We start from the raw sequence: 24,336 nt of genomic DNA, 5'->3' as shown, positions 1-24,336 counted from the left end.
GAAAATCCCAGGTGACTTGGGAGAAGTCAAGGAGAGTGTTGCCTGTGTCTCCCTTCCTTCCTTAGGCCCTTCCGCCCCTCGGTGACATCTGTCGGACGCCTGCACACCACCTACCATGCCGTCCAGCAATTCATGCTGAACGGAGACAGCCTGAGCTCGGAGATAACTCTGCTGGGGGGCAACGTCAAAGGAAACTTCGTCAACTCTGTCAAGCTGGATTCCCCGGCGGAGAAAGCCGGCCTTCGCGAGGGGCTGCAGCTGCTTCTGGTGAGGGTTTGGCATCAGGGAACAGGCTTGAGCATTGCAGCATCTGACCTCCGCCTCCTGTCTATTTTCTTCCTGGCTAACATCGGAATACTTCCTTGTTTGTCCGTCTAGCCCAGTGTTCTTTCCTCCTAACGCTCCAGGCCGTTGAGCAGAGAAGGGTCTTTCTGGACCCTTTCTTCTAACTGGACTTGGTTATGCTAGTACTAATTACTAATTACGTAAAGGTAAAGGGACCCCTGATCATTAGGTCCAGTCACGGACGACTCTGGGGTTGTGGCGCTCATCTCGCTTTATTGGCCGAGGGAGCCGGCATACAGCTTCCGGGTCACATGGCCAGCATGACTAAGCCGCTTCTGGCAAACCAGAGCAGTGCACGGAAACACCGTTTACCTTCCCGCCGGAGTGGTACCTATTTATCTACTTGCACTTTGACGCGCTTTCAAACTGCTAGGTGGGCAGGAGCAGGGACCGAGCAACAGGAGCTCACCCCATCGCGGGGATTCGAACCGCAACCTTCTGATCAGCAAGCCCTAGGCTCTGTGGTTTAGACCACAGCTCCACCCGCATCTCTAATTACTAATTATGCTGTACTAATTGCTTGAAATCATTAGATGTCCATAGCGCACTGGGTTACTGCAATGTGCTCTGTGCACTCTCTGTGGGCTTTTACGCGCTGAGAGTGCAGATTCCTGCAGCATGAATTGCTGAACAGGACTGAGACCCCATTAGCACATCACACCTGTCCCCAAACACCTGCACAGGTTGCCAACTTGCCAAAGCCCCTAACAACTTGGGGCCAGTATACCGCCAAGATTGGCTTTCCCCCCATATATGCCCACTCAACCACTTTGATCTGCAGAATTGGCATTGGGTTTTTTAAAAAAGTTATATTTTATTAAATTTTCAAAAATTTCACATACACATTCCAACACAGTGGTACCTTGGTTTAAGAACAGTCCTGTTTACAAACGATTCGGTTTACGAACTCCGCAAAACCGGAAGTAGTGTTCTGGTTTTTATTTTTTTCCCTCGCTGCACCCTACCTTCTCTCTCTTGTACCATGACAATAGAACAATAATCTCTATTTCCTTCTGTTGCTCATCGTTCAAATCCTGCTTGCAAATTCAGCATACTGTAATATTTCTTTAGATAGTCCAAAAAGAGCTTCAATTCTCCCACAAATCAATCATCATTAGGTTCTCTTATTTTAGCTGTTAGCTTTGCTGATTCGGCATAGTCCATCACTTACCCGTTCTAGAACTGGCATTGTTATGGGTGCTACATAATATTCAATCCGCACTTGGAAGAAGACTGTGGAGGCAGAGGATAGCCATCGATAGCCGTCTTCTCCATTAATTTGTCCAATCTTTTAAAGCCATCCAAGTTGGTTGCCAGCACTGTATCCAGTGGGAAGGAGTTCCATAGTTTAACTATGTGCTGTACTTTATTTTAACTCTCTGGAATCCTTGCCAGAAGCAAAAATGGGAGCATAGGACGAGTCTCATTTCCTTGAAGGTAGGCGTCCCTCACAGCCCTCCAGCTGCATTTATAGAACAGTCACGGATGTCCAAACGGAGTTATCCATCCATCTAGCAATTGCTGCTATTTTATAATCATGGGGTTGCAGGCAGCAGAGGAGGGAGAGAGAGAGAAATGATTATCGTGGCAACTGCTGAATAAGACAGGCTGCGTGTTCCAAATTGATGTTGGCTACATAATTTAATAGGTGAAATAATTGCCTCCGAGGAGCGAATAATGCTGTTCGCGTTTTTCCAGGTGGAAGGGTGCATCAAAGGGGAAAACACAAGCGCTCCCTTAGATACCTGCACAAAGGAAGAAGTTCATTGGACGATTCAGAGATGCAGTGGGCCAGTTGTGCTGCACTGCAAATCAAACCACGAAGGTAAGAGATGTCATGTTGCTCAATGCAAACTTTCAGACAAGTGAGTATATTTATAGACAGCATACGGGGCCAGTACAATAGGCAGTCAAGGAAAAATCCCGGCAACTGGGATAGTCTACAGATCTTTCATCCCCCCCCGCCAGTTCCCTCAATTGACAGTAAATGCTGGCAAAGCGGGTGTGTTAATGGAGACAAATATATTTTATGTCTTTGCCCTGAGAGCAAGGATTTGTGGCTGAGGGTTTTGAGAAACCAAATTAGGAATCTCTTTGTTCCCACAGTGCCCGTGAAAATCTAAATTTGGTTTTTGGAGGGCTGGAGATTTTTGAAGGGTTTGCTTTGTCGGCTGCCTTTGGCCAAGGTATTGATCACTAAAACAACAGAAAAGGCGACAGAACAGGCTTTGCGAGGTGGCGTCCTCTCCAGGTGTTCCGGGGCTCATTTCGTCCCCCTCGATCCTTCCTTCGCTTTGCTCCCAATTGAGTCGAGCTTTGTTTTTCATTTTGTTTGAGATATAAATACATAGAATAGAGCGGTGCTATGACTTCCCTCGATCTGGGCATTATACTTCTGTTGATGCAGCCTAGAATAGCACGAGCTGTTTTTGCTGCTGCATCACGCGGTAGACTCATTGGTTAGAGCGTGGTGCAGATAACGCATGCGCAGAAGCGTTCTGCGCACTTCGCGCATGTGCAGGAGAGAGCCAGTGTGGTGTAGTGGTTAAGAGCGGTAGTCTCATAATCTGGGAAACCGGGTTTGAGTCTCTGCTCCTCCACATGCAGCTGCTGGGTGACCTTGGGCCAGTCACACTTCTTTGAAGTCTCTCAGCCCCACTCACCTCACAGAGTGTTTGTTGTGGGGGAGGAAGGGAAAGGAGACTGTTAGCCGCTTTGAGACTCCTTAAAGGGAGTGAAAGGCGGGATATCAAATCCAAACTCTTCTTCCTCTTCTTCTATTGCATCACATGCATGCGCAGAAGCGGCACTCTACTTATGGACTTTTGGGGGGACAAACGGCAAATGGGGATTGAGCCCATGTGCTGCTGGCCGAGAGCCAGCAGACAGCAAAATACATTAAGAGAACAGCATCAAGAGAAGAAAATGGCATCAAGGGACAAATGGCTGCGTGACTTGGCTCTTTTATGGAGTCAGCCCGGGCCACGCCCATCTCTCTGGTCACATGCGGGGGGGGGGACGCTCCAGACCTGTGGGACAGGAAGTTATACTGGCTGGAGTAACATCCCCCTGCCTGTGTCCACTCTAGGGAAACAAGGAATGTTGTATTTGACTGCTCCAATGGATTACATCCCACATCCATGGGTCTGGAGCTCACTGATGTTCATATGCAAAAGCACCTGAGTCTGGATTCTGGTCTGTGACCCCACTGAGTCAACAATCATTTGGGCCGGTACTTCAATGGGTGGCTTATATACAAAGACACCACAATTTGTGTGATCACAACCATCCTCTTTTCTTCTTTTCCCCTTTTGACCCACTGCCATTTAAACAAGATATTTTGAAGAGTTACAGAAATACCACACAGCTGTCACCCAAAGAATCGGAACATCGCAGCAGTGGGCATATTGCAGAAAACGCTTTAAAATAGCTCGAAAATCAATTTTTTAAACTCCGCGGAAGATGTACTTGGCCTCTGCCAGTGCAGGGGGTCAGGGGAATTCAGAAAGTGGAATTTCTCCCCGGGAAAGTATCCTCCCTCTTTCTCTCCCCTCCCCTCCCAAACTCTCCCACTCCTCTCCTTTCATGTTTTCAAACATAAAAATGAATGTTAGACTTGGCAGGAGCAAAAAGCAAGAATCAGATTGTGCGAGGTGCCAATTAGAGTTAATTATGAAATGATTGAGCTGCACTTTACACCATGCACGTGCGCACAAAGAAGAAATCACAGCGCACTTTCAAAGATGTAAACCTTCCGCTTTGTTTTATTTTTTACTTCCACTGACAGCACTCACATGAATAGCTGCCAGAAAACGGGGTCACGGTACCTGTTCTTTATGAGAGGGTCTCTTTATATAAATGCTGCCTGCCAACTGGAAAGATTTCTCCGTGCCTTCTAGCTGCTAGGTTCAAAGTGGGCCGCCTAATGAACGAGCCCGGAGCTCATTTGTGGAGTGACTGTTTTGCATGCAGCAGGTCTCGGGTTCAGTTCCCTCATCTCCGGGCGTCACGTGGCAGGGGGGTTAAGATATTTGTTTGCCTGAGACGCTAGAGAGCTGCTCCACTGTCAGGGACGAGCAGGATGCTTGTGAGTGTGCGCCGGGGGAAGTGGGGCCGGAGTCTGACTGGGAAGAAGGGGCCAGGGAGTGGTCAGGAACTGTGCCAGCCAGGAGACAAGCAGAAGAAGCTTCAGAGCCGGAGGGAGGGCACAGGAGGGGTCAAAAAAGAAGAGGAGGAAGAGGCAGGGCAGGCAAGTGAAGGGCCAGGAGCTTCCCCACCCTCTCAACCAGAGTAGCTCAGTTGCTTAGAACATGGCACTGATAACGCCAAGGTTGCAGGTTTGATCTCTATGGGAATGTTATGGATATTAGGAGAGGATATATTGATTAAATATTACCCTTCCTCATTCACGCTTGTGAGTCAGTAGCAGAGTGACAGTAGCAGGAAGCTAGTTGGTAGGTTCGTTTGAATCTCTTTACTTAAGCAATCCAATCTGGCTTTGTCCAGATTGGGTTATTCCTGGTAATTTCCCCTTCTTTAAAAATAATAAGAAGTTTACTCACATTCAGTTCACAGTTGGCTCCCTGAAGGCAGGCTTAAGCTCGTAGGACAGAGTTTGAGTTCATCCCATATGGGAATGAGCCCATGTGCTGCTGGCTGAGATTCTCGGGGGAGCCGTTTTCTAATTTGCATATATAGATATAGAGAGAGAGAGAAAGATGGTTTTTCAAATTACAGTTTTACAATCACATATCCAACATACAACGTAAAAACAAGATTCCAAGGCATCTCCTGGACTTCCCTCCTCCCCTTTGTGGGTCCTATTGTCAGTCATTTCCTCCTGCATCTTTTTCAATAATCCAAATCTTTTACATCTCCATTAAATCCAAAATTCACCATTAAATTACAAGTGTTATTCTTCCGGTCATTTTTGTCGTTTCGGCATAATCCATCAACTTAATCTGCCATTCTTCTCTGGTCGGGACTTTATCATCTTTCCATCTCTGGGCCAATAAAATCCCAGCAGCCTTGGTCCCAAACAGTCGTTACCGCTCCATTTTCTGATTCGCTTCAGGCGGCAAAATGTCTTGGGCCAGCCTTGCTTGCAAGCGAGACAGTCAGCATCAGGTGTAGCCAAGCCATTTGACTAGGCTGAACCCAACTGGCGACTCCCCGCTGGGCCCGCATGGTCAGCTGAGCCCAGATCCTTCCTGCTGCAGGTTACCGGAAGCTGGTGTCCGAAATCGAGGAAGGCCTGGTCACGTCCGGAGACTCCTTCTACATCCGCCTCAACCTGAGCATCACCAGTCAGCTGGACTGCTGCTCCCTGTCTGTGAAATGTGACGAGATCCTCCACGTCCTGGACACCATGTATTATGGCAAGTGCGAGTGGCTTTGTGCCAGAGTTGACCCCTTCACGGACAAGGATTTAGAATCAGGGACCATCCCCAATTACAGCAGGTGAGCACAAATCCCGATTTTCGCACTCGGGGCCAGCTCTGGGTTTGAGATAGGGATGTGGGCAAAGTGTCCTCTGGTGGGGGGCTGGTTGGTCTGGGGCAGAGAAGAGGGGGGGCAGATAGATGACCCCAGGATCTTGTGGGCTGGAAAGGCGTCTGCCTGGGCTGGGAGAGCCTGAGGAAAGGGATGCTGGAGAGGGTTCCCTCTCATAAGAACATAAGAACAGGCTGCTTGATCAGGCCAAGGGCTCATCCAGCATCCTTTTCTCACAGTGGCCAACTAGATAGATGCCTGTGGGAAACCCATAAGTGTCAGGCTTCGGGGAATTGGCTTCCTCCCCCTTGGCAGTAGATAAGCAGAACAAAGGAAAATGAGTCATCTTACCAGTTAGAAACTTTAATAATCATGGCAAGAGAACAAAGAACACATCTCATAGTAATGGCGGTGCTCCCAATTAAGGATTCCACCCCCTTTGGTCCCTATCAATCTATGTCACTTCTGCGTCTTGTAATCTGAGTTTGTACTCTCTGTGCTTTCTGTTGTACCACTTTCTGAGCCCTTCTCGACGTTGGGGAGGGCAGCGGAGGAAGGCTGTCTAGAGACTGTGAATCTGTTAACCCTCTCCCTTCCAGGGTCTCTTCTCCTAGCTGTTCACCATCCAGTATTTCCCAGCTTCTGCCTTCTGAACTATGTCCTTCTGCAAACCACTGTTCCAAATCTATACTGTCCTGCTCCTGGGAAGATTCAGGGGGAGGGGGAGGCTCCCACCATTCCTCCTCAGTGCAACCCTCCTCAGCACGGTCCCTGACACAAGCAGGATTTAAGCACAGTAACACTCCCCCTTCCTGTGGCTTCCAGTAACTGGCCGTGAAGGCAGAGCAGAGCTGTCATTCCCAGCCGCCATCAATCGCTCTCTCCTCCATTAATCTGCCCAGTCCTCTTTGAAAGCCATCCAGGCTGGTGACCATCACTGCCTCCTGTGGAAGTGAGTTCCATAGTTCAACTATGCACTGTGTGTTCCCTTCCCTCCACCCCTGTTTCATCCCTCCCTGCTGCACAAGCCATGGGCTCCCCTCCCATTCCTGGAGCTCTAGGGGCCCAGTTCCTGCTCAATCACTTTGTCCATTGCCCCACCAACTCCGCCTTGAGTTTTCAAAAACCACATCCAGTCCCACCTATCCAGGGGATGTTGTTGCCCTGCTTTGTCTGCCCACAGTGACAGCCCCTCCATCACCTGGCTTGCAGAGACGCCAACACAGACGGAGCAGATCCTGCCTTCCTGGAGAACTCTCAGGTGGCTTTCCCAGTCTAAGGACCAGAACTACTTGCTGTGCCAAGTTGTGCCCACCCCATTCGCTTACAGTGGGGTTGCAAGGGGCATGTCGTTGCTGGATCAATATATGTGCTTGTGTAGCATCTGCTGGGCCTTTGAACTGCATTCTGGCTGTGTGAGCCAGTGTGGTGTAGTGGTTAGGAGCAGTAGACTCGTAATCTGGTGAACCGGGTTCGCGTCTCCGCTCCTCCACATGCAGCTGCTGGGTGACCTTGGGCCAGTCACACTTCTTTGAAGTCTCTCAGCCCCACTCACCTCACAGAGGGTTTGTTGTGAGGGAGGAAGGGAAAGGAGATTGTTAGCCACTTTGAGACTCCTTAGTAAAGGTAAAGGGACCCCTGACCATTAGGTCCAGTCGCGGACGACTCTGGGGTTGTGGTGCTCATCTCGCTTTATTGGCCGAGGGAGCCAGCGTACAGCTTCCGGGTCATGTGGCCAGCATGACTAAGCCGCTTCTGGCAAACCAGAGCAGCGCACAGAAACACCATTTACCTTCCCGCCGGAGCGGTACCTATGGATTTACTTGCACTTTGACGTGCTTTTGAACTGCTAGGTTGGCAGGAGCAGGGACCGAGCAACGGGAGCTCACCCCGTCGCGGGGATTCAAACCGCCGACCTTCTGATCGGCAAGCCCTAGGCTCTGTGGTTTAACCCACAGCACCACCCACGTCCCTTGAGACTCCTTAGGGTAGGCATAAAGCAGGATATCAAATCCAAACTCCTCCTCCTCTTCCTCTTCCTCTTCTTCTTCTTCTTTCTCAACAAGCATTTCCACAGAAGCTACAACTTTGAGTTCTGCATTGAGTGGTTGCTGGGACAGCCCCCGTCTGATGTTGATGGCCCCACCCTGTCTTACCTGTCAGTGCTCACCGCATGCCAAAGGGGGCTGGGAATGGGGCAATTTGATTTCCCACAATGCTCTGGAACACCCAACATGGTGTCACTCTGGGGCACTGGGGGAACTGAGGTGAAGGGCTTGGGGCAGGTTCCAAAGCTGGTGGGTCATAGGAAGCCAGGTGCTGATAAGAGGGCTGTCCGCACTAGAGCAAGTGGAAGCAACACAGTGAAAAATGGCTTGGCTGCCCCGATGGTGCAGTGGGTTAAGGGAGCTGTTCTATGCAGTAGCTGCTTCGAAGATTCCTGCAAAATTGCTTCCAGAGACAGCTATGCATTGTCATGGTGATGCCCTGATTTAAGGGTGATTTTTATTATTGATTCCTTTGCCTCTGTGCGTGCACGCATTTAAAAAAAAAATACCTCTGCTTTCATTGCCTGCTTTTTATCCTTGATTCTGGCTTTTATTTACTGTGTTTTATAGACATGGTGTTCTCGGTATTTGTATTTGCAATTGCGGTTTGCTTAATATATCTTCGAGCTCGTTTGAGTTTTGCAAAAGCCTTTGGCTGCGAGCAATAAAAATCTTCTGAGAGGCCGGAGTCGTAGATCGCATTGTTTTCTTGCACAAGGTCCATTGTGCAACCCGTGATCACTCAAGTCTCTGCTGCCAGTCAGAGTGGCCAATGGAATGGGACTTGGAATGAGACAACTCTGTGTATTTGCATTTGAAAATGCCATAAATAAGGAGCTAGGGACGGGATAAACATTTGACTTGGTTGACATTTTAATGCAAAACCTACCTAATTCCTGCTTCCCAAAGCAGTACACAAACAGATACTTAGTTACCCTTTAAAATTTATGCACTTCTCTAAATTTTACAATGCAGCTATCCTGCCAATTAATGAGTACAGTCTGTATATTACATGAAAGTGAACACAAAAATATATCTATTAGTAAGGATAGTCCATCCTGTTTCATTTTTGCCCTGTTTTGTCCATTCCTTCCTCCTTTTCATGGATTTTTTGAAATAACGCATGAAAAGTTTGCATTTAACTTGCATGCATTATTTTATGCATGCATAATTTTCAATGCACCTTTTTGCAAAATTTGCATTCTGTACACATTTTAACAGTAAAAGAACGTGTTTTCACGCGCACTTTCTGCTCAGCAAAACGGCATTGTGAAATCTGGTAAAGCACGTAATTCCATCAGGAGTTGCTTTCCAACCTGCCATCGAGTTCCAGACTGTCAATTTGGGTAAGCCCACTGCAAAAAGCAGAATGGCTGAATCCCTCCTCAATCCCTATATGTTAGTGACAATAATCTCAATGGTTTGCAGAGCGCAGCAGCTCCTCCTAGTGAAACTTCAGCGCCTGATGAATAGAGGTAACAGGGATGAGATGGACAGTTCGTACGGTACACTCCGAACCCCTCGGGTGAGTAGCCGATTCCACATCCACTTCAGCTTCAGAGTCTGAGCTGCCCTCTGCCACAGCCTCTTCCCGTTCACTAAACCCTGTCCCTTCTCCTGCTGATGACACGTCCTCCTCACAATCTGCTCCTTCTCCCCCTGACCACTCATTGTCACCCAACCACCAGTCCCCTGGCTCAGAGTCTTCTTCCTCTGGGGGTTCCCTGGGGGGGGGGTTCTGTGGCTGGTGCCTCCCACCACTCCTCCACATCCAGCCAGTCAGCAGTTGCCATCCTGGAAATTCTTCAGATCAAGGGGATTTCATCATGATAACAGAAGTTTTATCAGTGTGGTGTAGTGGTTAAGAGCGGTAGTCACGTAATCTGGGTAACCGGGTTCGCGTCTCCGCTCCTCCACATGCAGCTGCTGGGTGACCTTGGGCCAGTCACACTTCTCTGAAGTCTCTCAGCCCCACTCACCTCACAGAGTGTTTGTTGTGGGGGAGGAAGGGAAAGGAGAATGTTAGCCGCTTTGAGACTCCTTAAAGGGAGTGAAAGGCGGGATATCAAATCCAAAACTCTTCTTCTTTTGAACCCTGGCAGGGAGGGAGGAGAAGACCACTCTGGAACAGGGCTTCCAATCTGCACCATTCGATTCAGAACGGTATTATCAGTGCTTTTTTCCCCTAAAAAATGTTTAGGGGTACTCTCATTTTCCTACTCATATTGAAATACTGCCCCTCAGTGAGGCCAAATTTAGATTCACAAAATGTTTAGGGGTATGCGTACCCCCACGTACCCCCATAAAAAAGCACTGGGTACTACGGTCAATGGTATCAAAAACTGAGGAGAGATCTGTTGCTGGACTGCACCTCTCACAATTCCTGGTCCTTAGCTATGCTGGCTTGGACTGATGGGGTTTGGGGTCCAGCAATACCCTGACGGCCACAAGTTCCCCACACTTGACCTGCATTGCAGGGGGTTGGCCTAGGTGAGCCTCAGGGTCCCTTCCAACTCTACAATTCTACGATTCTAGGGCCTAGAACTGCCAACAAAGATGCATTGAACAGGCTTGATGATTCGTTCTCCAATGTTTTTCTTTCCTACCAGAATACACTGCAGCCAGAAGAGGTTATGCCACCAAGTGACCCCAAAGCCAGCCCTCGCCTCTCTCGGGCCAGTTTCCTTTTGGGTCAGATCTTACAGGTAGACAAGTAACTCTCGAAAAATCCCTTTTGTGCCAAAGGTGTTTTTAGCTGGCAAATGAAATACTATTTATTATTTATTATTTATTATTTATTATTTATTATTTATTATTTATTATTTATACCCCGCCCATCTGGCTGGGTTTCCCCAGCCACTCTGGGCGGCTCCCACTCGAATATTAAAAACACGATACAGCATTAAACATTAAAAACTTCCCTAAACAGGGCTGCCTTCAGATGTCTTTTAAAAGTAGGATAGTTGCTTATTTCCTTGACATCTGGTGGGAGGGTGTTCCACAGGGCGGGCACCACTACTGAAAAGGCCCTCTGCCTGGTTCCCTGTAATCTCACTTCTGCCAGAAGGCCCTCGGAGCTGGACCTCACTGTCCAGGCAGAACGATGGGGGTGGAGACGCTCCTTCAGATATACTGGACCGAGGCCGTTTAGGGCTTTAAAGGTCAGCACCAACACTCTGAATTGTTCTCAGAAACGTACTGGGAGCCGATGCAGATCTCTCGGGACAGGTGTTATATGGTCCCGGCGGCCACTCCCAGTCACCAGTCTAGCTGCTACATTCTGGATTAATTGTAGTTTCTGGGTCACCTTCAAAGGTAGCCCCATATAGAGCACATTGCAGTAGTCCAAGCGAGAGATAACCAGAGCATGCACCACTCTGGTGAGACCGTCTGTGGGCAGGGAGGGTCTCATCCTGCGTACCAGATGGAGCTGGTAGACAGCTGCCCTGGACACAGAATTGACCTGGGCCTCCGTGGACAGCTGTGAGTCCAAAATGACTCCCAGGCTGTGCACCTGGTCCTTCAGGGGTACAGTTGCCCCATTTAGGACCAAAGCCTGCCTTTTTCACCGCAGTTCCCTTGGCTTATGGCTCATTTTCTGCAAATCCCGTTTCTCCATTGTTGCCTACCAGAAAGACTCATGAGGCCGAGTTATGGGTCTCCTCTTTTTAAATGGGAACAGAGGGTACTGCACTCCCAAACTAATGACTCTGTCATGGGGATGCAAGTGCTTCCACTCTGTGCTTCCATCCTGGTTGTTCGACAAGCAACAAGTGGCCTGCCTTGGTGTCAGGAACAGAAATGCCAACAAAGCTTGCCTTGACAAGGGTCTCTCCTCTGCTCTCAGTTTGTCAGCAGGTCCGAGAACAAATATAAGCGCATGAACAGCAACGAGCGAGTCCGCATCGTCACTTCGAAAGACACGCGGGTCAGGACAGAGGGGCACCCGGTGACAAAGGCCCTGCTGGACAGATTTGAAGGTACCAAGTTATGCAGCAGAGGGGCTGGCATTCAATGGTGTACCTGGGAACTTGGCAGGAAGAGAACTCTAAGAAGAGCAAAGTTGGTTTGGGGTGGTCAGGACAATGGCTACCAGGAAATCCTTATTGCATCCCTGCTGGCTAGTGAACACAGTGTTGCACCCGCCCCAGTTTCCAGGGGATCCTGTGCTTACCCAGGGTTTGGTTTCCTTGGAATGATGGGTAGTGGAGACTGTGGAGCCTTTAGGATATTTGGTTTTATTTGCACATGAATAAGAGGGATGCGGGTGGAGCTGTGGTCTAAACCACAGAGTCTAGGGCTTGCTGATCAAAAGGTTGCGTTTCGAATCCCCGCGACGGGGTGAGCTCCCGTTGCTCGGTCCCTGCTCCTGCCAACCTAGCAATTCGAAAGCACGTCAAAGTGCAAGTAGATAAATAGGTACCGCTCCAGCGGGAAGGTAAACAGTGTTTTCGTGTGCTGCTCTGGTTCGCCAGAAGCAGCTTAGTCATGCTGGCCACATGACCCGGAAGCTGTACGCCAGCTCCCTCGGCCAGTAAAGCAAGATGAGTGCCACAACCCCAGAGTCAGTCAAGACTAGACCTAATGGTCAGGGGTCCCTTTACCTTTACCTTTTACAACATGAATATAGGATAGAGCAGGGTTTCCTAAACTTGGGTTTCCAGCTGTTTTTGGAGTACAACTCCCATCATCCCTAGCTAGTAGGACCAGCAGTCAGGGATGCTGTAATCCTAAAACTGTTGGACACCCATGTTTGGGAAACCCTGGGATAGAGGGGCTCACAGCATCAACTCTCCAGCAAATCTTGCTCCCCGATTAGGATTCCAGCAAAGCCCAAACTTTGGGTCCAGCACAGAGCAGACATGTCTCTTTCTCTCCAGCTTCCAGCATACGAAGGCAGTGAAATCTAAAAGCACAGAAAACTACAGGGGCATAGGAGAAGTTTTATTATTGAACCCACATTAAAGATTTTCAGTAGCAAGGTGATAAGTGCTCTGTGGTGCACTTTATCTGTGGTGTTGAAACTTAGGGGTCTGGCTTTGGTTTCATTAAAGGCTTAGAAACTGTGCTGAATATAGGTAATAACCAACACACTGTAATGTAACAAACTGTAATTTGAGCAAGATTTTATTTTTTTGCACCATATTTAACAAGCAGTGACTGTGCAAGTCCATCATTTGACCTCTTCTGACACCCTGTTGCACATCCTGCACATTACACACTTGTTTTCTAGCCAGACTGGTAGGTTCTGTTGCACCCATCACCACCAAGCCCTTTGTCTGGTGGATGCATTTCTCTGTGTTCTGACACCACCCATTCCACTCTAGGACTTTTCATAGTGGTCCCCTGAGTGCGTTTCTGGAGTTTAAATGCTCTCCTCTCTCCCCAGAGTTTGACTCAGTGAGCGAGATCAACAAGAGCTTCAGCCTGATCCCGTACAGCTCGGTAAGACCCATCCATTGTGACCGTCGGCGCCCTGTCCTCTTCACACCCACAATGCTCTCCAAGACCTTCATCCAGAAGCTTCTCAACTCAGGAGGGGCCCTGGAGTTCAATCTATGCAAGCCAGGTAATCTCACCAGGTAGAGCATCTGCTGGGTGTGCTAAGTGCCTACCTGTCAGGTTACAGAGGAAACAACCCCCATGGCAGGTTGCCAGGAAAGGATAAGACAAGGAAAGTCCTTACCATCTGCTTTTTAGTCAATATTTACAGAGAGGGGCTTGGAATGCAGCCTCTTAGAATAATGACATTGTCCTGAGTGACTGTCCACTCCCTTTTTTCTCCCCCTTCCTCATTCCTCATCTCTTCTACAGATGGCGCTGAGGGTCCTTTGCTTCTGAGCCTTCTGCTCTACTACTTTCAAGGCTCTCCAGATTTTGGGAGAGGGGAGGTCTGGAAGGCTTTCTAAAGACACTGTGTCCATCAGCTGTTGCCCTCCTGGTGGTTCCTCTTCCTCCTCCTCTTCTCCCATTATTTCCCAGCTTTCACCCTCATCTGCCTCTGAGCTGTGACCTCCCTCAAACCCCTGTTGTAATTCTGAACTGTCTTCTTCTCTGGAAGGGTCAGGCTGGGGAAGTGGTCTTCACCGTTCCTCCTCTGCCCGGTCCCTTGCACTACCTAACTCAAGAATAAGCAAACTCTGCCCTCCAGATGTTTTGGAACTACAGCTCCCATCATCCCTGATCACTGGTCCTGTTAGCTAGGGATGATGGGAGCTGTAGTCACAAAACATCTGGAGGGCTGAGGGTGCCTATGCCTGACCTAACCTGTCAATACAGATCCACAACTTCCTTGCTTCAAACCAAACAAATCCAACATATTCCACATTGAACACAGCAGGGATTTCTTTCCAAGTAAATGTGCATAGGATCATGCCCTAATCATGATTAAGGGACGCACACTGGCATCAGTGGCCTTGAATAAAGATTGGACAAATTCACGGCAGGCGGCCATTACAGATAAAGAGGGTGCCCCACATTGAGAAGCAAGACACCTCTGGATCTGTTTTCACCCAGCTGGTGCCCTCCAGAGTTTTGGACCTCAACTCCCATCAGCTCCATGGCTGTGCTGCCTGGGGCTGATGGGAGTTGTAGTCCTATACATAGATATCACACAGATGCTGGGAACAAATAGTAGAAGTCAGCCATTGTCTGAAAGCAGTCTTTGTATAATTCCCAGAAGAATTTATTTGGCTGCTGCTGAGTTCTGGATTAGATTCACCTCCTTGGTCTGCTCCAACAAGCAAAGCATTCCTTGGGTAGTTAGACCCTTTTCATGCATATCCATTTGTTATATCTGTTGCAGATATTGCACACATTGTCAAAATACGGCCTTTCAAAGGTGTCTGACACTGCAAGGTGGGCTGGCAATCACACAAGCCCCAGCTATTCTCCTGTCCTGGCAGTCCCTGTGCGTTTTCTTGAAACAGATCATGCTCAGGTTCAGCAGATTTAACTAGCTGGTGGATAAACACACAGCCAGCTATGTCCTCTGCCAGCTAAAGCCCTGGAGTTGTAAATCTGAGGATAATAACAAGAGCAAATCATTATCCTGCACCTTTTATATGCTGTGTCCTATTCATCTCAGTACTTTAGGGTTTCTCAAGCATTGACGGTGGCTCAGTTTGGATTAAAGTCAAGTTTCAGACGTAGGAATGAGGCAAGTTGGATGTCCAAAGCTTCCATCTCATCATAAGGGCTTGTGAGGTGCACCAGATGAAATGTTGGTCTTAGATGTGGGGATCTTTGATCTACATCCCCCCAACTCAGCTGTGAAGTCAACTGGATGACTTTTAAAAGCCACTCAACCTAACCTACCTGAAAGGGTTGTTAAGAAGCTGGATTTACTATGAATGGCCTCCTTTTGACTATCGCACAGGGGAAACAAACCACAATTCCTGTCTGTTATCATTCTCTTCTCTTTCCGACTAAAATAAGTTCTGAAAAAGTGTGGCAAGGGTCTGCTCCTTCTGAGTGTTCCCTCCAGTTTATCAAGGAGCAGGGGAAGTGTTTCGAGGTCTTATAAAAGCAAAACGCTCTTTATTTGCCAAGGTGGGATCTGAAAGTGACCTGGTTTTGGTGACGTCTGTCCGTTAGCCGCCGCTGTTTGATGATAGCGAGGATTCTCCAAACCATGGTTGGAGATCTTCCATGCTTACTACAAAGTTTGTCTTCGTCTGCCTTCTTTTCCAGATATCATAACAAAAGAAGAATTCTGTAGGAGGCAAAAGACAGAAACAATCATCTATTCCCGCGAGAAGAATCCTCACACCCATGAATGCATTTTTACTGCAAATATTGACGCGGTCGCTGCCAAGGTAATTGGGGTAGACCTGGGTCACCCTTGCCCAATGGACTTTGGCCTGACCCTGGAGCGAGGAAACCTTTTTTTTAATGTCAAGGTCCACGTCCCTTGGGGGGGGGATGCTATGAAATTGAATGTTGCAAGATTCAACTGAGATTTTTAAAAGTATTTTTCCATGCAGCACAGAGTTAAACTTTGGAACTCCCTGCCACAGGAGGCAGTGATGGCCACCAACTTGGGTGGCATTAACTAATAATAATAATAATAATAATAATTTATTTATATCCTACCCTCCCCAGCTGAGCTCAGAGCGGCTAACAACAATAAAAGTAACACAATTTACATCAAATCACAATCAATTAATTGAAATGCATTCTAAAATCAACTCATTCTAAAATCAATTCAGAATCGAATTAATGGCAACCATTGGGCTACAGTTCTGTGGGGATTACAGAAGGAGGGGGTCAGACTGTGCCTTGGCCAAAGGCCTGGCGGAACAGCTCTGTCTTGCAGGCCCTGTGGAAAGATATCAAGTCCCGCAGGGCCCTAGTCTCTTGTGACAGAGCGTTCCACCAGATCGGGGCCACAGCCGAAAAAGCCCTGGCTCTGGTTGAGGCCAGCCTGACCTCCCTGTGGCCCAGGACCTCCAAGATGTTTTTGTTTGCAGGCCGTAAGGTCCTCCGTGGGACATACCAGGAGAGGCGGTCCCGTAGGTACGAGGGTCCTAGGCCGTATAGGGCTTTAAAGGTTAAAACCAGCACCTTGAACCTGACCCTGTACTCCACAGTACAAATTCATGGAGGAGAGGGCTGTCAGGGGCTACTAACCCTGTTGGCTCTGCTCTGCTTCCATAGTCAGAGGCAGTGATGCTTCTGAATACCAGTTGCTGAAAACCATGGGATGGGAGAGTGTTGCTCTTGTGTTCGGGTCCTGCTTGTCTTTTTCCCATAATGGGCAAATGGGCATCTGGTTGGCCACTGTGAGAACAAGATGCTGGGGGGTGCAGGGGGGGCCGGCCGCACCGGGCGCAACATCTGGGGGGGGGCGCTCTCACTCGCAGCTCTCTGCCCCTACCTGGCTCACTCACTCTCTCTCACTGCAGTGCTGGCTGTGCGAATCCGATCCGAGCCGCCGGGTCGCTGCCCACTGTGGAGGGGAGGGTGCCAGGCGTGCGGTGTGGTGCGGAGAGAGAGCGAGGGACTATCTGGGGGAGGGACAGTGCAGCGGGGGGGGGGCGCAAATTACTTGCCTTGCCCCGGGTGCTGACAACCCATGCTACGCCACTGGGGGGAGGAGCCCAGTTAGGGGGTCATGTTTCCTCCAAGCCTTACTCCATCCTCCCTCTGAGGAAGCTGGGCATGCTTAGTGGGATTGCTCCCCAACTGGGGTGGGGGTGGAAGAACGCTTACCAGCTGTCCCTTTCGTATAAAAGTCAGCTGTCATCGTTTTCTCCCTCAGTTTCAGCTGCTGAACAGGTTGTAACTATTCTCCAGAGACAAAGAAGAACATCAGGTTAAAAAAAAAAACCACCCAAAAAAACACATAAAAGAGGAATAATTACTGAAAATATGCATGACAGCAGACATTGCCACATGACTAAATAAACCACATGCAGTGCTAATCACAAATCAGGATAAACTCTTAGACCATGAAACAATTTATCAGGCCCTGTGCTCTTTCGCTCCCTTCCCAACCGCCTCAAACTCCCGTGGAATTTTGGGCACTGTCTCTTTTCAGAATCTCATAGACCAGATAACCCTATTCTTGTTTAAAACTGTTTTTCATATTTTATTTTTTTAATTGTCGTAACCCACCTTAAAGTGAAGGGCAGGTAAGAAATAACAACAACAACAACAACAACAACAACAACAACAACAATAATAATAATAATTGGGGACTGCAACAGAATGTTGCAGCATAGCACTCCTGTGCAATGTTCCAGCCATTTAGCCACACCACCTTCCATAATACTCCACTCCCACCCCAGTTGGGGAGCATGCTCACTAAGCATGCCCAGTTCCTGTTGGATCCTCCCCCTTGGGGAAGAATGTTGTTGTAGTTCTGCCAATCTTGAGTTTCCTCCAAACCTGCTGCTACTCTCTTCTTTTGCCTTGGTGGTGCCCTTTTGTCCACATAAATACATGCTCATAGTTCACTATTTGCAGATACATATACTAGACTAGAGGCTTCACCCCACCACATTAACCTCCTAGTGCTTCCCCTTCTCAAATATTCCCGTTGTATGAAGGTAAAAGGTAAAGGTAAAGGTACCCCTGCCCATACGGGCCAGTCTTGCCAGACTCTAGGGTTGTGCGCTCATCTCACTCTAAAGGCCGGGAGCCAGCGCTGTCCGCAGACACTTCCGGGTCATGTGGCCAGCGTGACAAGCTGCATCTGGCGAGCCAGGCAGCACACGGAACACCGTTTACCTTCCCGCTAGTAAGCGGTCCCTATTTATCTACTTGCACCCGGGGGTGCTTTCGAACTGCTAGGTTGGCAGGCGCTGGGACCGAACAACGGGAGCGCACCCCGCCGCAGGGATTCGAACCGCCGACCTTTCGATTGGCAAGTCCTAGGTGCTGAGGCTTTAACCCACAGCGCCACCCGCGTCCCACTTGACACAAAACTCTGCCATTGTTTCCTGTCAGTTCCCTCCGTCCCTGCTTTACCCAAACTTCCGCAGCTGTTTTAAACCACCACTTTCCGCCAGTCGGTCTCCCTCCCATGCCCTTGCCCATGCCATCACCACTGGTGTTGTGCAACCTGCCTTCTCTTTTGCTCTTCTACCTCACCCTGATGTTGCTCTAGAAATCTTCCAGTGGGGTTTGCGCTCTGACTTCTTGCACATCTAGGACTGTGATGCAGCAATACAAATCCTTCAATGGAGGCTGTGTGATGACAGCATTACGTTTTTATGTATATAGGAAGATACATGGAATGGTGTGGGATCCTTCTCTTATTCTCTTTTCTGTCACTCTCTTCCTAGTTTGATAATGAAATGTACTTTTCTTCACATATAATCTTTTCTCTTTCCATTCATCGTCTTTTTTTCATTATCAGCTCTCCCGTCTCTCTTTCACTCTCCCTGCACTTTTTTTTTCAGTCCTTTGTTGCGTGATCCGCCTTGACACAGCCAAGCACCCTTCAGTTCTCAAATTTTAGGTTTCATTCACTGGGTTTTCATGCACCAATATGGAAAGGATGGGAACCTGTTAAAGAGAGAGAGAGCTACACACACACACACACACACACACACACAAAAGGAGGGTCTGAGCTGCAGAAAGAGACAATGATGTGTAGAACAAAGATTATAATGTCAAACCCAAACAGATGGCATGAAATGCCGGATGCTTGTTACGCAGCAGGGAACAAACAGCCAGACGAGAGTGGTGGAGGGTTTTTCTCTTTCTTTTGAGAAGTAATTACAGAACATGTTGCAACTGAGCAAACAAAGTTCAATTATGTCGGTACGTTTGGTACATGCTACCTTCATTTTGACATAATCCCCGCCTTCAGATCAGTTAATTGTCTTTTGGAAAGGGGGCCTTTGCAGCAAGTTATCCCGTGGTGAGAGAAAGGATGGGTTTTGTCGATGGACTGCCAAAATCTTTAGTGATGCAGCATCATCCAAGTAACACGGTGCTTTATGGAGGGTTGGGGCCAGGGGTTGGGGTGAGCCACAGAACTGGCACCAGCCATAGATTGAGAACTTCAAAAGAGCCTGCCAGATCAGTCCAGTGGTCCATCTCGCAGTGGCTGAACAGTCAGCTATTGTGAGAAACCCACACACAGGACTTGAGCGCAAGAGCAACTCTCCACTCCTGTGGTTTCCAGCGGCTGTGCTTTGGGGGGTTTCCCACTTCTGGGTCCCCACAACGGCCTTGTGGTAAAGATGAGTTTGGCAAGATGTGGCTGCATGAGGGTGGTGAGGATACCAGGCCTACGGAGACGCAAAGGAAGATGGGCAGAGTCATTTAAGAGAGCAGAGCTGGAAGAGCGAATGTTGTAGGTAGAAACAGCCGGGCTAAAGGACAAGAGGGGCAAGTTATTGGCCAACTTCAAAGGGAAGGTTGACGCACAAAGCCATTTGATCAGAAGGACGATCAGTGGAATGTGATTGGCCTGACCTGTTTGAGATTGTGTGCTTACAAGCCCCCAGATGTGCATACCAAAGTCCTTTTCCTGACTTCCTGTTTACAGAACAAACATTGCCTGCTTGAAGCTGGGATCGGCTGCACAAAGGATTTAATCAAAGCCAGGATATATCCTATTGTTCTCTTTATTAAAGTCTCGGAAAAAAATATCAAGAAGTTCAGGTATGGTGCAATTCAATAGCACATTCGCAACGCACATGGCTCCACTTCCACGCCACATGTTTAAAGCAATATCCTACCACTTGAAACTGTCGTGGGTTCCCCCAGAGGCTTTGGGGAGCACTTTGATAGAGGTGCCGAGAGCTGTTTGGATAACCCACAAGTTCCCTCCCAGAGCTACAAGTCTCAGAGTGGTTTAACAGTCAATCCTTCTTCACAGAGAACTCTGGGAAGTGTGCCCAAAACTGAGTGTAAATAAAAAAAATGCATGATACAAACCGCATTGCATTCGGGGAAGTTGGATTGCAAAATTGTGTCGTGCAAAATTCACATGAAAGTACTGGCGAATTTTCATGAGGATTTCTTTTTTTTAATTGAAGCTGTGGGGAACAGAACTTAAACTTGGAAAAATGAGAAGCTAAGAGGAACCAAAACTGACATATTTTCCCACCCTTAAGTGTCATACAGGTGCATTCATGAAAGAGTCAGGCCTATACACTTCCTAGTACGGTGGTGCCCCGCAAGACGAATGCCTCGGAAGACGAAAAACTCACAAGACGAAAGAGTTTTCCGTTTTCTGAGGTGCTTCGCAAGACGAAACGTCTTGCGCCTTTTTTAAAAAAACCGCCAATGCATTCCTATGGGAAACCGTCAATACGCATTGGTGCTTCGCAAGACGAAAAACTCGTAGAACGATAAAACTCGCAGAACGAATTGATTTCATCTTGCGGGGCACCACTGTACTTTGTTTTTTTGTGGGGGAGGGGGTTGGCTCAGGAGTGCGAAAAGAAGGGGGATTTGTTCGAATGGAAGGAAAAAGAGGCCATGTGCACACACATACGTATTAAATGCATATCTCCTTTGGTTTCCTTGCATGAAACAGGAAGCTGCTCCCAAATCCATTGGTTGAAGACGAATTATTACGGACATGCCGCCAGAACGAAAAAGAACTAGAGGGTTTGCCGTGCCTTTACGCCTCTTTGGAGGCCGATGCCTGGAGCAGCATTGAGGACCTCCTGCGGATCATCAAGGAGAAGGTTTGGGAAGAACAGCAGAAGACCATCTGGATCGACGAGGACCAGTTGTGAAGCCCAACAGGGGGTGCGGACAATGAGGAACTAGCTGGTCGTTTCAAAGAGCTGCGCTGGAGGCTCTGAGATACCTCTGATGTAGAGCCCAACACCCTGGTTCCATCCATAGCAGTGGCAGGGACTCTCGACAACTGGCAGAAGGTGGAGCATGAGAGAGGGATCAAAGGCTCTGAACGCACAGCAACGGGCATCCCAGATGCCTCTTTAGGATTTCGACCAGGATCGTGTCACTCAGAGGGGCTGACACTTGCCTCTTCCGGAGCAGCCGTGACTGAAGGACGGAGATCTCAAAGAGAAGCTCAAAGCTTCTTGCTGCAGTTCTCAACATGGGAGACACACTAAGAGGGCTTCCGCAGTTGCTAGGAAGAACTGGCAGCACCCCTTGCCACCTCCCCGCACTGACACAGTCTCTTTGGAGAGGCCCCACACGCCGACCATGAATGAATGTATTCCACAGAAGAGGTCTTGGGCTGCTCAGCGCTTATATTTCACTACAAAATGCATAACCAGTTTCATGCCAGATTGCCACAACTTCCACCAAAGAACTCAAAATTCTTAGATCCCTAACGTCCTACTCTTCCCTCCTGCCCCCCATGGCATCACAATGTCCAGAGTTTGCCCAGGTTTGGGAAAGGCTGTTTTGTTCTACTGAGTGGAATACAGTGGTACCTCAGGTTACAGACGCTTCAGGTTACAGACGCTTCAGGTTACAGACTCCGCTAAGCCAGAAATAGTACCTTGGGTTAAGAACTTTGCTTCAGGGTGAGAACAGAAATCGCACGGCGGCAGCAGGAGGCCCCATTAGCTAAAGTGGTGCTTCAGGTTAAGAACAGTTTCAGGTTAAGAACGGACCTCCAGAACGAATTAAGTTCTTAACCAGAGGTACCACTGTACTCTGCATTTTTCAGTTTTCAGATAGAAGAGTCATCAATCTTGGAAAAGCAGAAATACTTCATCTCTGCAAACATTCACATTTTTTCCCCAACCCTGTTCTGCATCATGGCTCCCCACAGCAGGGGCTGTTGCAGCTTTGGCAGAGTTCTCCCGCCCACCCCCTGCCTCCGACGATGACTGCCGTCTCCTCTATAGATGAATAATATGTGTGATGCCACACAGTGAGCATTACACCCCCGTGGTCCCACCCAGTGAGGGATCACGAAGTGCAAGATGGCTACATCTCGGCATAGCCAATCAGCTGCGACTGTGCGATGACATCACCAAGGTCCACAGAGAGCAGGGCAACGCAAATGAATAGATGGGTGTTTCCCCAAGGAGCGTCGCAAGCTTGCTGCAAGGGGGGGGGCTTTTTCAGCACTGCCAAAAACGTTGACGAGAAATGGCGAGTGGTTTAGCCAGAGCTCTCCTGTTTAAACCAGCTGAAGTCTATAGCGCAGATATGCCAGGCATAAGCAAACTCAGCCCTCCAGGTGTTTGGGGACTATAACTCCCATCATCCCTGACCACTGGTCCTGTTAGCTAGGGGTGATGGGAGTTGTAGTCCCAAAACATCTGCCGGGCCGAGTTTGCCTATGCCTGAGATATGCCTTTTGCCTTAGGTCACATTCACACCTGACATAGCAAGCGCTATGATTCCGCTTGAAACTGTCATGGCGTGCCCCAAGGAATTCCGGGAGCTGTAGTTCGTGAAGGATGCTGAGAGTTGATGGGAGATCGCCTATTCCCCTAAAAGAACTACATTTCTCAGAGCAGCGTAACAGGAAAGTCTGGGAATTGTGGTTTCAGGAGGAGGAGAAGGGTCTCCTACTAACTCTCAGCACCCGTAGGAAATGACAGCTCCCAGGATTCTTTGGTGGGAGCCATGAATGTTTAAAGTGATATCACAGTGCTTTGGCCTTAGAAACTTTGGCTGTCTGTAGTATAAACAGAACAGTCCGCCAGGCCCTCCAGCCATGTGCTTCTATGTGCCTGTGCACCTCAATGGGCTAAAATAAATTAAGGTTTCACAGCTGCGCCTGGCAGATTGTGCCCTCCGCGTTCAGTCACCGTGCATTCTCCCCGTCCAGCCCTTTGAAGAATACAGATTGCCACGGGCTTTGGAGCTGGCAGCTAGAACAATTCCCCCACTTTAAAAAATCTTAAATTAAGCAGTGAGTTTTTCCACATGCCCATAGCAAGCTGCCTTGTCACTTGACATATTTTCTTCTATATAAACATTTATGAGCACATAAAAATAACAGGCTCTTTCGTTCTTTCTGTCTCTCTCTCTCTCTCTTTTAATAAATTGCACCATTGGAAATGCTGCGGTTTTTAGTCCTTTCGCTGATTGCAACAGGCTGTGAGCTGAGAGGGAAAGATGCAAGGAGCTCCAAAATAACTCAAATGTGGTTTTGGTAAAGTTGGTACCTGCACTGAAGAGGAAGGAAACCTCGAAGGTTATTTATAAATGTGTAACTCATTAGAGCATAGTGCTGGTTAGAGCATGGTGCCAATAACGCCAAGGTTGCAGGTTTGATCCCCATATGGGACAGCTCCATATTCCTGCATTGCAAGGGGTTGGACTAGATGTCCTCAGGATCACTTCCAACGCTACAATTCAGGGTTGTGTGTGTGTGTGTGTGTGTGTGTGTGTGTGTGTGATGACAGATAGATAGATGATAATAGATAGTTAGATGATAGATAGATAGATAGATAGATAGATAGATAGATAGATAGATATAGATAGATTGATAGATAGATGATAGAGTCATACCTCTTGTTGTGTTTGCTTCAGGTTAAATCTTTTCAGGTTGCGTCCCGCGGTGACCTGGAAGTACCAGAACGGGTTACTTCTGGGTTTTGCCACTCGCGGATGTGGAGACGCTCAAAATGATGTCACACGAAAGCGCAAAAACGGCAAATCACGACCCACAGACACAGGTGGCGTTCTGCTCATGTTGTGAATGGGGTTTCGGCACGAATCCCGTTCACAACCAGAGGTACCATGATAGATAGATAGATAGATAGATAGATAGATAGATAGATAGATAGATGATAGATGATAGATAGATGATAGATAGATAGATAGATAGATAGATAGATAGATAGATGATAGATAGATAGATGATAGATGATAGATAGATGATAGATATAGATAGATATAGATAGATAGATAGATGATAGATAGATAGATAGATATAGATAGATAGATAGATAGATAGATAGATGATAGATAGATAGATATGGTCACAAGGTCGTCAGTTCAAATCTGCACAACAGGGTGAGCTCCCGTTGCTCTGTCCCAG

The 24,336-nt window shown here is 48.2% G+C and overlaps 1 protein-coding gene across 7 annotated transcripts in view; it reads left to right on the top strand.

The window, feature by feature from the left end:
• CARD11 (caspase recruitment domain family member 11) overlaps positions 1-24,336 on the top strand; it is a 324,316-nt gene that overhangs the window by 67,876 nt on the left and 232,104 nt on the right. For 6 of the 7 annotated variants that reach the window (XM_083413349.1, XM_083413345.1, XM_083413346.1 and 3 more), the window contains exons 15-24: positions 66-267; positions 2,044-2,170; positions 5,565-5,805; positions 9,315-9,411; positions 10,496-10,591; positions 11,734-11,866; positions 13,276-13,455; positions 15,579-15,703; positions 19,891-20,006; positions 20,887-23,354. In XM_083413349.1, the coding sequence (XP_083269475.1) occupies positions 66-267; positions 2,044-2,170; positions 5,565-5,805; positions 9,315-9,411; positions 10,496-10,591; positions 11,734-11,866; positions 13,276-13,455; positions 15,579-15,703; positions 19,891-20,006; positions 20,887-21,091 (1,522 nt within the window). In that variant the 3' untranslated portion in view covers positions 21,092-23,354. Of the gene's footprint in view, positions 1-65; positions 268-2,043; positions 2,171-5,564; positions 5,806-9,314; positions 9,412-10,495; positions 10,592-11,733; positions 11,867-13,275; positions 13,456-15,578; positions 15,704-19,890; positions 20,007-20,886; positions 23,355-24,336 lie in introns of those variants that run through there. The other variant, XR_014504901.1, reaches the window with a different exon arrangement.

The sequence above is a fragment of the Podarcis tiliguerta genome, assembly GCF_965153285.1.
Source record: "Podarcis tiliguerta genome assembly, chromosome: 14".
Classification (NCBI taxonomy): domain Eukaryota; kingdom Metazoa; phylum Chordata; class Lepidosauria; order Squamata; family Lacertidae; genus Podarcis; species Podarcis tiliguerta.
This window is presented reverse-complemented; position numbering and strand designations above follow the sequence as displayed.